Here is a 20050-nt window from a genome sequence, read left to right as displayed (position 1 = left end):
TGAAGCGTGAAATATTCTGAACGGGAACGCGACACAACATATAGGTACAATATGTATAAATGCGATCTGCAAATTCTAATGATAATTATTTATTAATTATTTATTTATTTAGATTTGACATTAATTACAAAAGGGAAGCCGGTAGGAATCGAGTTATATGGACCCTTCGCAACTGTTGTAAACTGTGTTTCAAATAACGTATCGAAAGTCTTATTTTTTTTGTTACATGTATGTATATGTATACATCACGTGTACCGCGACAATAAATTAAATTCCTACTTTCTTTTGAATTTGTTATTTACGTGTAAGATATTATCAACGGCGAAGAAGCGGTATTTCAAAAACTTTGTGCGGTTTTTTAATGTTTAGAAGACTTTATTTAAATAAGTTCATGAATAAATACGATTAGAAACTAGTTCAAGTGTGAACAAAAACTTACATGGTCCATGGTCTATAATAAATTAACTCGGACCTCCTTTTAGGGACCTGGCTGGCTTAGTTATACGTTACCTTAAATAGGTTAGACCTTCGATGACCACTCAGTTGGTTAGTAATAATATTAATTTCCATATCTTTATCCTAATTTAAAATCTTTGTATGTATACATATTTGATTGTTATTGGTAATTTTGTTATGTGGAACAATTTTTAAATCTATTACAGCTAGTAATTAGCCACAAAAAATTTAAATTGATTGGTGTTACTTGTAAATTTGCGTTATTATTCGTAATGTTTGTTTTCACAAACGTAGCCGGCACATCACAGCGACAATAATAACTTAAACCTACTTACAAAAATAGCGTCCGCCAAAATAGCTCGAGACGAGAATCACACGCATCTCGCGGACTTTACGCGTTTAATTGTCAAAATAAAACAAGCACTTACCAAAAACAATCCGTTGAACCCCACCAGGAGGTACTTTATGCAGCTCATCCCGCAGCCCTCCATTTTGATTTTTTTTCCACCTTACACTAAAGAGTCCAATTAAAACTTTGCAAAAATAAACAACCTCTTTCAATAATTTAAGTTAATAAAAAAAATTAATAAAAAATGGATTCCAATTTGAATAAAAAGTACTGGCCACAAACAAAAGAACAAACAATTTGAATTTCGAATCCGCGGATTGTCAAGACGCGTAGCCGCGGACAAGGCTAGCAAGTGAGTGCGGCTTACTGAAACTTGTTGGGTATTTAGTACCCCGGCGGTTTGGTGGTGTGAAGTCGCGTGCACGGGTTTATGTCACGCACTAAACCACCCCCCGAATCACTTTGACCCCCGGATTTTACGATTTATAAGAGCGATACGGATCACACTTAATTGGTTATAATAAGCTCTCAATTTTCAGCGATTACTGATAAGTCGTAATTTTTTTATGAAAAAACGTCTAGTTAGGCTAATGATCCTTGATTTTCCTTATAGGTACTTAAGTTTTGAAGATACTTTAAATATTGTAATCATATTCTAAAAAGCACAATAATATATTTGTATCATTTATTTCGAAAATATTCTTTTCAAATTAAGCGATTTATGAATAGTATTATTGTTTTTAAAAATAAATTAAATATCTCCTAATAAACACTTCGAAAGACGAAACCTTAAAAGTCATTAACCTCCAATAATGTCCAGACTTAAATATTCAGAGGTATTCACAATATGTGTACTGAAATAGCGCTAATTCGAAGCATCCGAAGTATTACAGCAAGTTGCCATGGTAACCGTAAATTTAAACATATTAGAGGTCTTTAACCCAGAGGGCCAACACCTTCCACACCACCAAACTTGGGTTCAAAGTCTTTTTAACTACCCCTTACTAATGGGGATCCGTGGGCATGAGATTTAAAATAAAATCACGCTCATATCCTCATAGGATACTAAAAATTGGTTTAAATATCTTTGAGAGAGCTCTGTGTTCAGCAGTGTCAGAGCTTAACGATGAAGACGATCTCCTTATCATTATCATCAATCAGAAAAAGCAGAAGGGGGAAGCGAAACACAACGCAAGCAATACGATACTAGCGCCATCTATTAAAAAATGTTTAAAACGAGAGCGTATTACCGGGATAAAAAATAGCCTATATATTAGTATATAGTACATCCGTGTGACTACCTAGATATTTCGTTTGTTTCCAGAAACTTCCACGTATATATTAGTAAAATTATTTCGTATTATGTAAGGAACCCGACGGTAAATTCTTTTATTATATATTTTTTTGTTACAATTCGTTGATTTTTTGTAGAACAAAATACATGTCGTTATTAAACGAATGTCAAGTTTAGCGGACCTAGGTACTTGTCCAAGGCTCTGTTACCTAAGCCATTCCAATCAAATTACTAAAATGGCCTAATATTATAGGCTGAAAGAAAGATTTATGTTTTACGTAAGTAATTCACCCTGAACTTCTTTTGAACTCTACTAAACTGGACGATATAAAATCTAAAAGATATAACTATTGGCCACGTTTTTCTAAAATGTAATTTTATCTTCCTGCGTTTAAATAAAGTCTACTCCAAAATTTATGAATTACTAGCTTTTGTTCGCGTGATAGAGTTTTCCGGGATAAAAATCCCGGGATAGGAAGTAGCCTATGTCCTTCCCAGGGACTCAAACTATCTGCAGGCCAAAATACGTCAAAAACCGTTCGCTAATTATTAAGTTTATCGCGTTCAGACCTGCAGACACATGCGGCGGGGGACTTCGTTTTACAATTTTTTTAGACCTTTTTAAGAAGAACAATTCTGGCATACATAATTGTTGCGTAACTTTAACAGATTATGCTGTGCACACAACTTGAGCTGTCTAAAGAAATATTATTTTCCCGTTTTTGCAACTTTTTCTTGGATGCTCCGCTCTTATTAGTCATAGGGTGCTGTTATATAGCTTACAGCCTTCTATAACCTATCCAACACTACTATACTTTTTTAATCTGAACTAGTAGTTCCTGAAATTAGCGCCTTCAAACAAATAAACTCTTCAGTTTTATATAATAGTATAGATAAAACGAAATAAGTGGTCATTGGCGATACTAGACCATAACGTATAAAGATATATAAAAAATATATCCGTTCACCCAAAAGTCCGGTACGTTTGTTAGCCTGAACTGGCTAGCTAGCCTGAACCTGACTAGGTTCTTTAACCTGAGAAAAAAAAAAGCACTGGCGACCTATTTTTGGCGCGCCATAGGTTTGCGCCTCTTTTGGGTCTAGCGCTGAGGTGCCACACACCGTTCCACCGCTAGGTAAGGAAAGCCCTACCCTTTGATATCGGTTTACTACCTAGTAAACCCAGTTATTGCTACGTCTGTCCTAGGAGTTAGTAAATAGAAATAAATTAAATCATTTATTTTCTGATAAAGGTTACGCACTAGTAACTTTAAACATCAATTGAATTAATATAATTCATGACTCTAGTGGGTCGGAAGTATCGATTACCTTTGAAATGAATTATAATGTACCACCTACGCATTACAGAGGCCTCAAAAGTCATCCAACAAAATATGTCCAACGTGAGGTGAATTTAACTTTTCGTTCAGTCGAAGTTGCCTAAAGTTTATTGGGAATAATTATTACTTTTAACGTAGTTGCTCTAAAATATATGACAGGAACTTTTAAATAGGGTTCGATTTATAACAAAAAAATATATTCAAAGCACAATAATTTCTATGAGTAGTTCGTATCTATACTTATAATTTGTAGTATTTATAGAAATTGTTCATTATTGTCCAATTTCAGGTGGAAACTAATTGTTTTTATTTTTGAATTTCAATTCTGAAGAAAACTGTTTTAATATACAAGAGTTTACGAAACTTTTAATTGCACATTTTTTTTTAAATATACATAATATTATTATTTTAATCAAATGATGATGATGGAAGTTATATTATCTACTTTTTTAATAGATTTTTTTTCATATTTAAGTTAAAAGTTCCTATCTTGTTGTGCATCTTTTTTTAATGATAGAATATTGGGCAATTCAAGCAAGTCATATTTTGGTTAGTGAACAACACGATCCATAAATATCTACAATCATGAAGACATCAAATGCAGCCTAATTCCAAATCATTTCTTCTCTTGATTTTGAATGTATTTAATGGAAAAGTCTAATAAGTAATAACTTTAAATATTACAAAAGAAATGTAAATATTTATTAAAATTCAACAAACAAAGAATCCATAATGATAGCAAGCCGGTTAATTCTAATGACATCATCAATCTTGGTAAATGGGTTATTGTCATGTGGAAGTAAACGTTGTTCGCATCGATTTACTTATTATGAATTAACTAGGCGCTGCTCCCGGTTTTGTCTGCGTAAAATCCCTTTCCGCTACAAAAGTCCCTAAAACATTACAAGACATCAGCGCCATCTATGTTAAAAAATGTTTTATTTTCCATTAGAGCAAATTACTGAAATAATAAGTATGTGCTACAATGCGAAGAGTCCATATAATCCGATTCTTGCCGGCTTTACGAGAGGAACGTAAATTATCATTAGAAAGCTTCGCGAACCGCATTTATGCATATTATTAGTACCTTTAGTTGTCCTGGGTTCCGTTCCGGAAAATGTCATCCTTCGTCCCTGATGTGTTAATCTAGGACATGGACTACCCGCGCAATATCCAAATCCGTTGAGTTGTTTCTGCGTTTACTTCTAACAAATATACAATACAAACAAACTTTTCAGTTCTATATAATAGTATAGATTTCCAATTCCTCCCTATGTTTCTATTTGATTAATTTCGTTACGGGATAGACAGAATAGTGTTCCGTGAGACTGGCTGAGCTTCACCGCTCAGTGTCTTAAAATGCCTGCCTCTGATGGCTTACAATGGCTTACAGGAGTTGTGGTGGGTGTGAGGGCTGGAGAGTCTAGAGACTACCTTGGAATGCAAACATTTGCGAATATGTTTGTATGTTTATTCTAACAAACATATTTGGGTATTATCGCATATAGTATATTAGTTAGAAGTAAGAAAACAACATAAGATTAGATCTATTTTAAGGTAGATTTTCATTTATAAACAGATCACGATCCCTTCAATATTTTCGAATCCAAGTATGAATGTGATGTCCGTCTATAATGGCCATATTCATTATATAGAAGCAATAGAACCTCTAATTACAAATAGTAATTACTCTCATCTCGCCATACTGGTCATAGAGTATAGGTAATCATATATCTCATACAAATAGCCACCCAATCTAGGAACTGAACGCAAGATCTCACCGGCCACAACCCTAATACAGCCATTACAATATTCAATATATTATGTATAATATAATAATAATAATATCAGCCCTGTATGTATACTGTCCCACTGCCGGACACGGGCCTCTTCTACCACTAAGAGGGATTAGGCCTTAGTTCACCACGCTGGGCTAGTGCGGGTTGGTAGAGTTCACACACCCTAAAAATTCCTACAAAGAACTTCTCTGGTATGTAGGTCTCCTCAAGATGTTTTCCTTCACCGTAGAAGCAAGCGATAATTCACAAAGAATACACACATAATTTTAGAATAGTCAGAGGTGTGTGCGCTTGGGTTTTGAACCTGCGGACATTAGTCTCGGCAGTCCATTCCACAACCAACTAAGTTATCGCCGCTTTTTGAATAATCTATAGTTAAACCCCATTTCATAATCGGTAATGCGGGTGTCAATTGTAAAACTAACAATATTATAAACATGACCTTCGGAAATAAATACTGCGAATTTACTCCTTGGTGGTCACCATTCGGGGCATTGTGCGTGGTGTTGTGGTGCCGTTGCCATGGCGACGAATAAGTGGTAGCCCGTACCATGAAACGGTGACCTCTGGACAGTCGGTGGTAAAAGTTCCATCATTAATTATTTTACTAAGGAATGAGGATATATACTTACGCCCGAAATTAATAATGCATCTACTATCCAAGACTGAAACCTATCTTAGATTGCCGACTATCTTTCGATTGCTCGCATATCGGCATGCCAATATCTTAACTCGCCTATACTTGCTTGCCTTCAACGATAGATCGCTGGCAATCCTTTCCAGATGCGTTCCCTCCTGACCATTCCATTTTATGCAGAATATTCCATTCGTAAAAAAAATACTTTTTGTAATTACTTTTTCTAAAAAATATTTTCCATACAAACTATTCGTTTCAATATTTGCCTAATTGCGAAAAATAAGACTTGGAGTAATCTATATATATAAAAATCAATTGCTGTTCGTTAGTCTCGCTAAAACTCGAGAACGGCTGAACGGATTTATCTTATCTTGGTCTTGAATTATTCGTGGAGGTCTAGGGAAGATTTAAAAGGTGAGAAAAATTCGAATAATTGCCGGGAAAATCCTCAAAACAGCATTTTTCTATTTCCCATACAAACGTTTTCTAAATAAAATGGAGAGTCAATTTGTAATTTATTACCGCTGCATAAAGTTCAAATTCGCGTGCGCGTTGGAGGATCTAATATCGCGTTCTGAAACTCAACAAAAGTGAAAGTGAATCGCGAACGCGACAAAATTGCATAGTCTCAAAATACATAGTACATAAATAGTGGTCGGCTTCGAGAAACTCAATTTTAGCTAACTTCAGTTGTTAATATAATATATAACTCAAAGGTGACTGACAGTGATATATCAAGGAACAGCCCAAACCATTGGACGGATCGGGCTAAGACTTTACATGCATAAAGCTACTATGACGTAGGCATCCCCTAAGAAAGGATTTTGATAAATTCTACCCTTAAGGGGATAAAATAGGGGATGAAAGTTTGTATAAATGTTCTTAGATTTTCGACTGATTGAACTGAAATTATAGATTGGGGATAAAATTAGTTTGAACCTATAAGTACCGGGAAAATATGTAGCAAGACTTTTATCAAACAGTGGAATTTTATCCTGGAAAACACCTTCACGCGGGCGAAGCCGCGAGCAAAAGCTAGTAAAAAATATTTTATGTATTTTAGCCCTCAAAAGAAATAATTAATAATTAGTACATGTCATATTTAAGATACAAACTTTTTAATTAGTTTCAAAATGGAACGTGAGTAATGTGGTTGCTAACATATTTTGACACTGAAGTTTAATAACATTGTTCATAATATATTAATAAATCTTTAAAGAATTTAGTTTTTAGTATGAAGTACGCAGTAAACTCGGTGCCATATAATAATAATTGGACTCTGTACACATTATCCAGTGTTATGGAACAAATTACAATTCCGTTATACATAATTGTTGCATAACTTTAACCGTTTATGCAGCGCACGCAACGGAAGCTCTCAAAATTAATCAATTTTAGCCGTTTTTGGTCCCATTGGTCATAGTGTGATGATATACATATAATAGCAATCCTCAATAAATGGGCTATACAACATTACAAGAATTAATCAATTCGAACCGGAAGTTCCTGAGACCAGGGCGTTCAAACGAACATACTCTTCAGCTTTATATAATAGTATAGATAATGTATGGAAATTTTGCCTGTTTCTATGTTTTAACTTTCAACTAATAAAACTATGTTAATTTGTAATTATTATTTTGAATTACAAATGTAGATAAGCAATAAAAGAAATAGCAGTGATTGTAAAGGTATTTTATTTTACTAAGTAAAGAAGTTATTTGTTAATGCTGTTATTTCTCTAACATCTTGATTCTCTATATTGTTCTCATAATTAATAATATCAGCAGTTGATAACTCCACTTCGGTTGGAATTTCCTCTAGCCTGTGATTCCGACAAATATTGTGCAAAACTGCAGTTGCAATTATTTTTGTTTGAACTTTAGGTAAAGATAAACGCAATGTCAATGCAATCACAGGGAAGCGACGTTTCCATGTACCAAATGTCCTGAAAAAGATTATATAAATATTTCCTATTCCTCAGCAAAAGTTGATGGAATGGAGAAACACCATAGTTCCTGAAAAACGATGCAATTGCTCCCTTGTTAGTACCTATCTCCTAGTTCGGTAGTTACGGTATATTTTGTAAATAATGTCAAAAATTATTTACCTTGTACATAGAAGTAACACGAATATACGAGATCAGTTTAACTAACACTGATTGGCAAGCAGATTTCGAAAGCCTAATCTAAACGTGAAATCAAACTCATCCAGGGTCTGCATGTAGTTAACTCTTTTCATTACCCGTGATGAAGCGCGACTTTCAGTTTCGCTATCAGTATCGCTAGTCCCTCCAAAACACTGTCGTCACTGTCACTAGAGAATATGGATATTTCCATTGCCTTTTCGTTACCCTTACAATCAGTGTAAGCGATATTCAAAACATATGGAGTAAACTGAGGAATTGGTCCGATTGGAAAATGCGATTGTTTACAACAATCAAATCAAATGTCAAAACGGGTAGATAGAGTATTGGCAAGCGTAAACTGTCATTTTCAAACAGAGGGTAATCTATGATCTGTAATCCGTCCTCTCAAAGATCGATTATTGTTAGAGATAGCTTACTCAATCTATGGATTGGTTATTGGCATGCTTTATCCATAAAAACGAATGAATTATCAATCTTAGATGGCATACATTGGATTAGGATTGGTTATTAATTTCGGGCGTTAATCTATATAAATATAAATCAGTTGCGAGGTTTATGTAGGAGCGTCACTTGAGAACGGCTTGACAGGCTTGACTGATTCCTTTTTTATTATGTTCCTTATTATCAGGATAAGGCTTGTATCAAACAATTCTTTTAAAAGTCAATGGAGAAAGGTGGGAGGTTGGAGATTTGTTTATATTTTTGTAAGATATAGATATTCATACACGCCTATCTCCGAAATCACCTAAGCGATCAATTTATTTATTAAAAGGAACAACTCAATAAAGATACATCAATGTCTGAATAATACAAGGTCCCAAACAAATAGCTAAATGTTGTTTCAATTACGAGTCGTCACAGCATGCACATAATGAAATAATTTTTTATAGGATATAGGATATAGGATAATTTTGGACCCTATAAATGGCGCTGTTGAAACTTCAAAGATGAAAGTCAGTTTACATCAAATACGGTCTGTGGCAGGACTGTATGCCGAGCCCACTAGTTTGAAATAAAACACAATAAATTGTAATAAAATAATTTTTAATTTATCATTTAAAAACCGTGGAACAACTGGTAACAGTGGCGGGCCTAAACAACGCGAGGCCCCGGGCAGAGTAAAGAAACGTTCCCCTGTTTTAACAGTTTCGTCGGTAAGAACGTAAAATAAGGTCCTGCGAGGCACCGCGCGAGGCCCCGGGCGGTTGCCCGGTTCGCCTCCTCCAAAGGCCGCCTCTGACTGGTAATAAAGTGACGATCAGAACTTGTGTAGGATATGATGGATGACCAAAATCGCAAAAACTCAGAATAACGTAATCTAGAAGAAATAATGAAAAGATTTATTATTGCAATCAAACAGTATAACTTGCACATAGTAATAACAAAACAAGAACAAAAACATAAAATTAGAAATATAAATTATACTTACCTATTGTGCTAACAATGGGAACTCTCATTCAGCTTCTTGCTGCAGTACCAGTTCAATACCGCAGCGCTGAACTGACGTATTATTACAATTTGTGCCATATTAAGTCATTGTATTCTTCTTCTTAACTAGTTTTTGGAAGTCCCCTGCTGAACATCCTAAAGATTTCCAGACCAACCTAATCATTGTACTACTATATATTTAACTAACCCGCGTGAAAGATCTATCGGAATGAAAATCCAATTTTGCTTTACCAGGATAAAAGCATTTATTATAATAATGCAGCACCGGGTCTACATTATTCATTCGATTTTTTCGCAGTTTCTGTGTTCAACAAACATCTATATATTAGAAACTATATTTTAGTAACGTTATATACATTTTATTGAAACTTTTAGAACGCAACTGTACTTAAAGGAACAATACTATAACGCCTTAGCAATAGTGACTAGTCCTAAAAATACAAAATGGCGCTGGCGCTCCTTGGGTGTTACAAATTAACTGCTATTTATGAACAGGCAGTAAATTCTAATAAAATGTAACCTTCGACTTAATTTGTAACGAATTTCGACCTTAAAATTTGTCTGTATCATGTTTTTTATGGACAAGTAAATAAGCAGAAGTACAAACCGCTTTTTTGATAGAAAAAGTCACGAACCTTTGGTAAACTCAACAAGACGTGAGCCCAACTTTCAATTGAAACTCGACCCACTATTTAAAACTTTAACTTACCTACGTCTAGTACAAAATAATACCACTATCTACACACCAACAGGTTTTAATTACAAAAAAAAAGAACGAGGTATGTAGAAGGCACGACATTATAAATAAACAGTCACAATTTTTGTTCACCTGTAAATTGCAGAGGCTTGACCAGTTAAACTTTTCATATTTCCTCCACTAAAAATAAAGAATTCCTTAAATAAACATTAAAAAAAAAAATAAGGACACAACACGTAGTAACAAATACTACGTAGATCACACGTCATATTGACGTTCATCAATGAACACTAAATGTGCGTAGGTAAGAGACGATTATTCAATAATGACAATAAGACACAGTAAAAATATTACCTTGTATGACAAATGAACGCTAGAAAATAAGAATTATAAATCTGTGAATTTTAACCAAAGTTACTTTCCAGGTATAATCTTATGACATCGTATTTTTTTTTTTTTTACAAATATGTGTTCAGAAACAACAGCAAACAACGCTATTTTTAATTTTTAATTAAATACTATTGGTGTACACTCATACTACACACAGACACATTTTTTTTTTTTTATTTTTTTTCGTTTATTTATTTATTTATTTACATCATCACACAGCCATTACAGGTTACACATATCAGGCCTTTATTCCTGAAGAGGTAAGTATAGGAGGAGAGCTTACTTGCTTTTTTGATAACTGTATTCCATCCCATGGGGACAAGCTTCGCGCTATATAGGGCACAAATTCTAGTCACTGAATTGAGGAGTAAAACCCCTATATCACTGCGCGACCCGAGACTTGAATCCGAGACTTAAGAGTTGAAGTCTTACCGCGCCCACAATAACTATGCCATCGAGGCAGTTACCATCACGTAGGCAAATATATACTTTACTTTTTATTTATTACAACAGACATAGATATAAATGCTCGTGCATTATATTATAATTATGATGGAATCCTTCCTGCCATGGTTGGACAGTTAGCAAGACACGTCACATGTGTTAATCAAATATGCAGTTTTTATTGTTCTTAAGTTAGTGTGTTTCAAATAACTTGCCTTATTTGACACTTTTATTTTTCCAAATGTAGTGTAATGACATTGGCTTACGCTTATTTTCGGTATTCTATTGACAGGGAGTTTTATAAAGCATTGGCTTACTATATGTCAGGTATGTTAATATTTTCTTATTTTCCATAGGATTCGTTCATACTTGGAGATAAAAAATATAGTAATTTTGACATTGCGTTACTAAATGAAGTCAATTTGACTGGATCGATGGCGTAGTTGTAATCCGTACGCGGTACGAATACGATAACGTCGCTGAGGTCCTGGGTTCGAATCCCGAGTCGGGCCAAAAATAAACGAGATTTAGTTTTACAGTTTTAAAAAATATTCAGTCGCAGCTCAGAGTCTGGACGTTGGCGGTGAGATATCCCCGTGCCTCGGAAAGCACGTAAAGCCGTTGATTCTGTATCTGATCTCTCTCCGGTCATGTCAGATTTGGCGTCGTACCGTAGAGAGTGAAGGAACAGAGAGTGCACCTGTGTATTTCGCACTTGAGTTATAATATCTCCTGAGTACTTGATTGATCTCCGTTAAGATTGGCCGTGGCTGAAATTTGGCTAGAAAGGAAGGAATCATTTTCAAGTGGGTTCGTCCAATCATTGTATGTATAGAGACAGAATAATTATATAAGGTTATTTTATCATTGCATTACTATATAAAATAACATACTTTTTAAAAATAACACTACTATCAGTTACTCGAAACGTAGATATGAAATAAAAAAGGTGTCTGGTCAATGAAGGAACAACCCACTTAATCCTGGAGCTGAAGATTGAACACGTAGTTCACTGTCTAAACCAATATTGGCTATTTGACTGGCGACACACGCTAAAAATACAAGAAATACATATTTGTTATATTACATAATATTTTATGTAAACAACGTGATGCGACATTCGGCAAAATTGACTGCAAAACCATTTAATATGTGCTAAATAATTTGAATACAATCAGGATATGGTCCGAGTAATATATCTAATCATATTCAAACAGATAAAGTAGTAGGGTTTCCCGAATATCGATGATATGTTTGGCCATTTTGTGTCCGAAAAGACGCGAGATAGATCACAGGCATCAGCAATTTGATTTTGGCAGTAAAAGAACAACTATTGCCGCATCAAAGAGAACGTTACTTTAAACTTTTTGCATGCTGTCAAGTTTAAAAATTTACAGTTTTAAATTAAAGAAGTGTTTTGTGATTCGAAAAAACATTTGAATAGCTCGGGGTTAGAATTATTCTAATACAGGGACAGGCCTGCCAATGCATGGGAGCACGAAGGTCGCCGAAGTGAGGTTCAGATGCATGTGTTTTCTTTACTCTCTCTTCGAAAAGAGTCTCATCTTTAATGTCTCTTCAAAAGGTGTGAGTGAATGAGTGAGTTACTGAACTATCTTAGTTTGTCATTAGAAGTTCTGAGAAGTGTCTTTATCAGTGATGAAGGGTTTATATTCTTAAACCGATTCCTGCCGACTTCTTTTTAGGGAATCTAATTATCATTAGAACGATTTGCAGTCAGCATTTGTGCATATTAGTACCTATATGTTGTGTCGGGTTCCTCTTCGGAACATTTCACCTTTCGCTACTGGTGTTTACTTCACTTTTAACCCAATTAGGTATTAAACATTAATTCATAATTATTATCTACATAAAAAATAATCTATCTCCCAAGCCAAACTTTACTTTAAATCAAGTACGTAGTGACTGCTATCAATAATTCCGTAATGCCCCATAAACTGGGCCGAATGGAACGCGACTATTATGCGACAGAATCCGTGCGTTGGACCGTTTGCCGTGCTCTCATTGTGAACGTTGTATATATGCAGAGCCCACGGATGACCAGCTCATTACCAAGGAGTCCTTCAGTAGAAACGATATGGGGAAGACGGACAAGGCTCAAGGTAAGCACAGAGCTCTAATATTAAAAGCATTGCACCTCTTTAGAAAAATAATATCCTTCTTGCATAAAAATGTAGTTATTTTGAATATAGAATATCGAAATAATTTTAGGGCACAATAATTAACAATTTTTTGTTGTAAATGTCGCTGACATTAATTCTATTTTTAAAATTGTGGAGATAGAAATATTTTAAGAAATATATAATATTTGCATTCTGTTTAGTTTTGTGAGTCAGTAATTGTCGTGGACTTCTCAGACGGTAATAAAATTTGCATATTCGTAATTTGATTATCACTAGAGCACGTGGTTTCACTAACTTTTATATAAATTAATATACCTATGGTAACTATATTGAGTAGTTTACACATTGTGTATGTCAGTTTTTGTCACCATGCTACAGTAACAACACAGTGACATTTTTGTAATTTCTTAAAGTGTGTTTGCCGTTATGCCAGGTAATGCAGTTTAGCAAATAGTGGTTTTCTTTACAAAATGTAACAAAAATTTAATTCTGTTTATACTTTATCCACTCGTGAAAACTACTAAAAATCAGTCAAAATTTTCGGTGGAGGAGGGTTTCGGAGGCGTGCTGACAAACAGACAGGAAATAATTCTTAAAATCGCCTACTTGTCATCTATTACTCTTATTTAATTATCCACTTACGTATTTATTACTTTTTTTCAATGTAAAGACACAGGATTCTGATGTGTTATATCTAATGTAGATATGAATCTATCAAAATTAAATGCTATCATGCTTACAGGCAATGAGCCAACGACGGCGGAAGGAGCTCCGGAGGTCGTGCCAGAGGCTGAGGAGAGCGGCCGGCGAGCTAACTACCTGAAGAAATTGAAGACCAAGAAAGGTCGTAGACTATGCACGCAAATTGCTTTCGTAGCTCTCAACTTTGTCTCTATTGTAAGTATTGCTTTGAAATTGACTGTAGTTTGAACTACGAAGACAGTTGAGTTAATTTGATGAAGACTTTTTTGTAGAACGCCAGTTATGGACAACTTAAACTGAAATACCTTTTCTGCTGATATAGATTTCTCTTGTTATTTGTGATATACTTCGGATTGTTTAATTCTTATATACCTTACTTAGTAATATTTCAGTTCTTGGCGACAAAAGGGTCAATCAGTGTAGCGGATACTTTCATAAATTAGACGATAGACTAGTTAAACCTCGGGTTGCAATCTATAAAATCGAAAGTTATTATCATTCTCTCTACATTCTACAATACCTCCCTTTTGCATTTTTATACTAGCAAGGCAAAGCAATCGCTCTGCACCTGATGATAAGTGGAGTGGAGTCAATATAGTGTTGATTTTAAAGTATCCCTTGCCAGTCGACATAATTATGCCGGCCTATTTGAAACATGTTTTCTACATCTGCTTCTACACTCCACAGGTTACAGCATTATCGTTGATAGCGGTGACAGTGCTGACGTCGCTGGCAACGAAGGTGTTCGACACTGAACAGTCCAACAGGCTGGTGGGGATGGTGATCATCGCCGTGACGGCTGCAGTGGCTATATCCATGGGTATATATGCTGTGGTGGCCGTGTTCAAGAAGCAGACGAAGCCTATACATGCTGTGAGTGGTTTCAATACTGTATTTACTTCAGAAAATCTATATATATAAAAATGAATCCCTATTTTCTTTGGTCACGTCATCTCGCGTGAACGGCTGGACCGATTTCACGATTTTTTTTGTTGTGTTTGTTATTGTCAGGAGAAGGTTCTTATGAAAGAAAAAAATCAAAAATTGCGTGGAAAATTAGAAAATTTAAGAAAACTTAACGAAAATATAAATTTTATATAACTGTCAATTGTTTGAAATAACTGTCATCGATTGACAGAATGCCCGCTGCAAATTCATAGTTAAGACGGGACGTCTGTCGGGTCAGCTAGTTACAATATAAAAACCACGATAAATACCGAAAAAAAGTTTAATTTTAATCTCTAACATTCGCGTAAACATAAGAAATTATTAAGTATTTACTTCTTTTAAAGATCTTATATGACATCGATTTGTATTCAGCTACTTATGTTTTTTATATGGGCAAGGAAAAGCGACCCCACTGCACCTGATGGTACGTGGAGTGGGGTCCAATAGAATGTCAACTGACGAGAGATGATTACCCCTCGACAGTCGACACAATTATGCCGGCCTGTTGAGCCGAATAGACAAGCTGATTCCGGGACTCGATACACTTACGTGGCTCACCTGGGTTCTAATAACTTATGTACGGTGGTAGCTATGCAGTCGGATATAAAATATATATCCCACTACCAGCAAAATCATTTGTTTGTTGGTGAATTTTCTCCTCTTCATGTTACGTCAAATAGAAGAGATTCGAGTTAAAACACTAAATTCTGAAAAATATTTTTAATTTATTATTTATTGCTTTGAACGACGAGACGAGCTTGCCGTTCGCCTGATGGTAAGCGACACGAACGCCCATCAACAGTAGAAACACCATCCAACACCTTGAATTACAAAGTATTGTTTAGTATTCCACTGCGCACGCTATCCTGAGACATGGGATGTTGTCTTATTATGTCAAGTAGTTACACTGGCTACAATGTTCTTCAGACCGGAACCCAACAGTGACTACACACTGCTGCTTGGCGGCAGAAATATACATTACGATGGTACCTACCCAGACGGACTCACATATGAGAGACCTACCACCAGTAAATTACCCAGAAAAAATATTACAATTTTAAAATCATATCCCTCTTTAGCAACCTTATCAAAAACAAATGATTTCTTATCGTACACATTTCCCGACGCTAAGTTTATTATGCTGATTTTTATCAAATCGCGCTGCTTTGTGGTCATTAAATCTGGAAGAAACAATAAGTCGTTACACATTTTATTACTAGTAGCTAACCTAGTGGTTAAATCTAAGGACATTCAGTAAATCATTTGCAAACTATTTTATTTCAATTTATAATTCACAATGTAGAGGCTTTTAATGTAAGAATTTGATTGTAATTTTGGGTGTAACAAGGAGAAAAAAAAAAATTACGGTGGCAAATGAACGAAAGGGACGCTTGATGTTGAGTATCTTACTCAGAATATGATAATAGAAAAGTAATACAGATTACATAGCATACAGAGATATGTTCAAAACTCTAGAAATTTACGAAAAGCAACACCAAGCCGTCACTTCATAACTCTTTTCTGTAAATCTGAAGTTACAAATATCGATCGAAGGGTTGAGAACATTTCTTTGTATTACCTGTTTAATTTCCAAGGTGGTTACACTGTTGGTTGACCTTCGCGTTAATATATTCAAGTTCAGTGGAAGCAACAAGAGCTGGCATATCACGCGAACCTGGCTGCTTTAAATGTGAACTGTTAATTGTAGACTTGGATATTAATGTCTATGGTTAGTGGCTTGAATCCATTGTTGGTTTCTTTTTCAAATTTAATACTATAGGCATAGGTGTAGCTCGTCATTTTATAGTGGAAGAAGAGTGGATGGGAGGCTGTGCACTAAAACTACGTATTAACAATTAAACTGACTATTTTATGACGCAAACGTAGCTTGGGACGCCCTCTAGGCAGATGACGGGACGACTTACACAGGAGCTGCATAAAAGAACAGACTGGGTTCTGTAGCATATCTTGGGAGAGGCCTATGTCCAGCAGTGGCCTGTTATGGGCTGATGATGAAGAACATTAAGTTGTGTCTACAGCGGCTTACCAATTTTAGTGGAACTTTTTTTAAAATGGAAGTAAACAAAATAATTTCTTTTATGGTTTACAATATATTCTAAATTTCAAGTTAAATGTAAAATTTTGAATAAAGGAAATTGAAATACTTGCAAAGAGATTTCAGTAGTTTTCAACGGTATTACAAAATACTAAAATTGTAATAAAAATATATTTGTTGCCATTATAAAAAATTCTATTGATATATTTATATTATACACCTGATATTTTATTTTTATTATGATTTCACAAAGGTGTTTTATTTTGAGTGTGGGGAGCGGAGAGGTTCCGCTATTTGATACGTAATTCGTCCCCCTCCCAGCTGAGTCTTTATGCCGCCAAGTGGAAATATGCCTTGTGTTCCGTTTTGAAGGACTTTGCAACCAATGTTATTACTGAGGATAATTGGCGCAGATTAACGAATAAAGTTCAGCTCCATCAAAGTTTTTTTTACTAAGAATTCTGAGTGGTATATAAGCATCTATGATGATTTCTTTGAGGCATAATGCAATTCTCGTTCAGTCACATATAAACAAAAAAACCGAATCAAATTCCGGTTCATTCTTTTAGTAGCTACGATACCACAGACTGACATACAGACATACACCTAAAACTTATAACAACCCTTTCTTCCTGTCGGTGGTTATTTTTTTTTTAATTTTATTTACGCTTTGTACAAATGGTATACGGTCGGACTTAATGCCATAGGCATTCTCCCTAGTCAATTTTGTGGTAGTGTAGAGAGGATGGAGGCAGGTGTATAATAAATGAAAGTGAAAAACACATAATAAGTATTTATTCAGCTTATATTACAGATTTCTATGTTTTACTAAGATAAATTGTTAATTAGTTTCGCGTGTTTTTGTTAAAAACGTATAGTGTTACACAAAACTGTAATAATATCTTTCCTCCCTTGGTTCTTTATTCTCAAAGATTACATTAACCAGTCCCACAATTTCCAGGCAACAATAGTGCTGCTGATCCTGGCTGCGATCCAGTCGATCCTAGCCGGAGTATCTGTGAAGGTGAGCCCGCGGGACGAGCTGCACCTGGGCAAGTCTCTCGCCGACTCGTTCAAGCTGGCCCGGGAGAACAATCCGCGACACGTGAAGCTCTGGGCTGCTACTCAATATGATGTAAGATACCTTATTTATAACAATATTCAGTTATTTGCCTATAAAATAACCTAGTAAGGATGTGCATTAAGTTATCTAATATAATAATAATATCAGACTTGTATTGTATACTGTCCCACTGTTGGGCACGGGCACAAAACAAAAAGTCTGTAAGTTGTTATTTGAAGTGAGAGATGAGAGAAGGCCCATTGTAATCGCAGGTAAAAGAGTTACACCCACGTTTACAACCTTTAAACCACGAGAGTGAATTATGCAAAATTAATTGAACTTAAACACAAGAATATGCCAAATGTTTAACTTAGAGCTTTCTTGCAGTCATTTTCGGTTAGTTTACAAACTAATTAATCTTAGGAGTGATGAGAAGTCCAAAAAAATAATTATAATCTAATGGCAAATTTTAAGAATTATCCACCTTGCTGTCTTTTAAGGCTGATTTAAGCCAAAATCGCCCATACGAAAGGACTATGTTTTTTTAATGAATATGTAAGGTGAGAGTCTGGAGAAGTTTCTGATCTACCTTAGAACCACGAAGTCACCTGTTTAGGTTTTTAAATTTAAAGAAGAAAATGTAAGTCATAATTCATAGAACATAAGTTTTTCATTTTACACCAACATTTTCATAATTTTCATTACAGTTACGAAGCTGATTGTTTTTAGCAAAAAAGTACAACTAATGAAAATTTAGTTGCAATAAAAAAATCTCGAATAAGTCTTCTACTTTTTTAAAAAGAAAACATTTAGTCGTTCAAATCGAAAATTCTCAAAAATTCAGAAAAACATTCATAACTCGAAAACCATAAACAATCGCGGAACATACATGGGGGTGATTCGGATACCCCGAAAGGGTGCTCTATCTCTGGACCTCCACTTGACACTACTTTCTGGGACACCCTGTATAGTGTGGACGAATGTAATTGAATTTTGTCGTAGATTAATTCTGCTGCTACCATTTAGCAAAATATGTTAAGTTTTTAAAATTTATCACGTTTACCATCCAGTCATACTTATTTTAAAAGCTGTCGACAAAGAAAGCAACTCCTTGAATTCTAAGAATTAATATAAATTCATCTATCTGAAGTTTAAAATGTTTATTTACTTATCTTATGCGAAAAAAGATTAAGAATTCAATTAATCTTACCATTATTTTTTTACTAGCTCAACTGTTGCGGAATCATAAGTGCTGACGACTACCGCGACTCTAAAACTCCTTACTACTTCCCCCCGAACGTGCCTATCTCCTGCTGCCCAACCTTCGACCCTGACAGGTCCGAACTGGTGCAGGAGCGAGACAGAGAGGTCTGCAAAGCCAGGAAAACGTTCTACGACCTTGGCTGCAGGGATCTGATCATCAATGTGTTCAAAGAGACTTCTCATATAGTGATTGGAGTTCTGACTACTTTGATCATTCTGGAGGTAAGATTAAAAATACAATAATTCAAAAATATGTCGTAAGATGTCGCCGTAGTAATATTTTAATTAGTTTTTTGTGAATTTCTTTAGAGATATAATCCCTGAGTAGTTAAGTATAATATCCCAAAATTGTATATCGTTTATCTACGTGTTTTAATAGTAAATTTATTTTTCAGCTCTTCATTGCTTTACTTGGCTGGATTTTATGTCGAAACCAAAAAAGTTTCAGAAGAGGCGTAGAAGACGAAGAAGCCAAATAATCCTATTTTCCTAACAATGAAATAAATCAAAGGCTGATTTTGTAAAATATGGCTAGGCTACGATTAAAACTTGACCGATAGTTGGCGTTATTACACAATTGTTTATGTTATGCCAAATGCAATGGCAAATTTTATTTTAAACGCCAGCTTTCACGTGTGTCTGATTATTTATATTATTTAAAGCATTTATTTAAGGTAGAAAATCGCTGTGAACAATTTAATTAACGTGATTAAAAAATTAGAGCGAGTTTGTGTATTGTTGTATTACACCGCCATCTATACAATGCATATATAAACTCTACGAAATATTGTATGCTTATGTACTGCTCTGCTATCTAATATTGTAGTAAAACACTAGATGGCAGTAAATCAATAAAGAAACATTATTTCTGAA

The 20050-nt window shown here is 34.9% G+C and overlaps 2 protein-coding genes across 2 annotated transcripts in view; one reads left to right on the top strand and one right to left on the bottom strand.

The window, feature by feature from the left end:
* The window catches only part of LOC115450269 (23 kDa integral membrane protein), a 27577-nt gene extending 26408 nt beyond the window's left edge, over positions 1–1169 (bottom strand). The window contains exon 1 of the mRNA XM_030178271.2: positions 885–1169. Coding sequence (XP_030034131.1) covers positions 885–947 — 63 coding nt within the window. The 5' untranslated portion in view covers positions 948–1169. The remainder of the gene's footprint in view (positions 1–884) is intronic.
* Positions 1–20050, top strand: part of LOC115450266 (CD151 antigen) — a 20630-nt gene extending 580 nt beyond the window's left edge. Inside the window, exons 2-7 of the mRNA XM_030178267.2 lie at positions 13050–13124; positions 13888–14042; positions 14535–14720; positions 17813–17986; positions 19142–19399; positions 19573–20050. Of these exons, the coding sequence (XP_030034127.2) occupies positions 13050–13124; positions 13888–14042; positions 14535–14720; positions 17813–17986; positions 19142–19399; positions 19573–19656 (932 nt within the window). The 3' untranslated portion in view covers positions 19657–20050. The remainder of the gene's footprint in view (positions 1–13049; positions 13125–13887; positions 14043–14534; positions 14721–17812; positions 17987–19141; positions 19400–19572) is intronic.

The sequence above is a fragment of the Manduca sexta genome, chromosome 17, assembly GCF_014839805.1.
Source record: "Manduca sexta isolate Smith_Timp_Sample1 chromosome 17, JHU_Msex_v1.0, whole genome shotgun sequence".
Taxonomy (NCBI): Eukaryota; Metazoa; Arthropoda; class Insecta; order Lepidoptera; family Sphingidae; genus Manduca; species Manduca sexta.
This window is presented reverse-complemented; position numbering and strand designations above follow the sequence as displayed.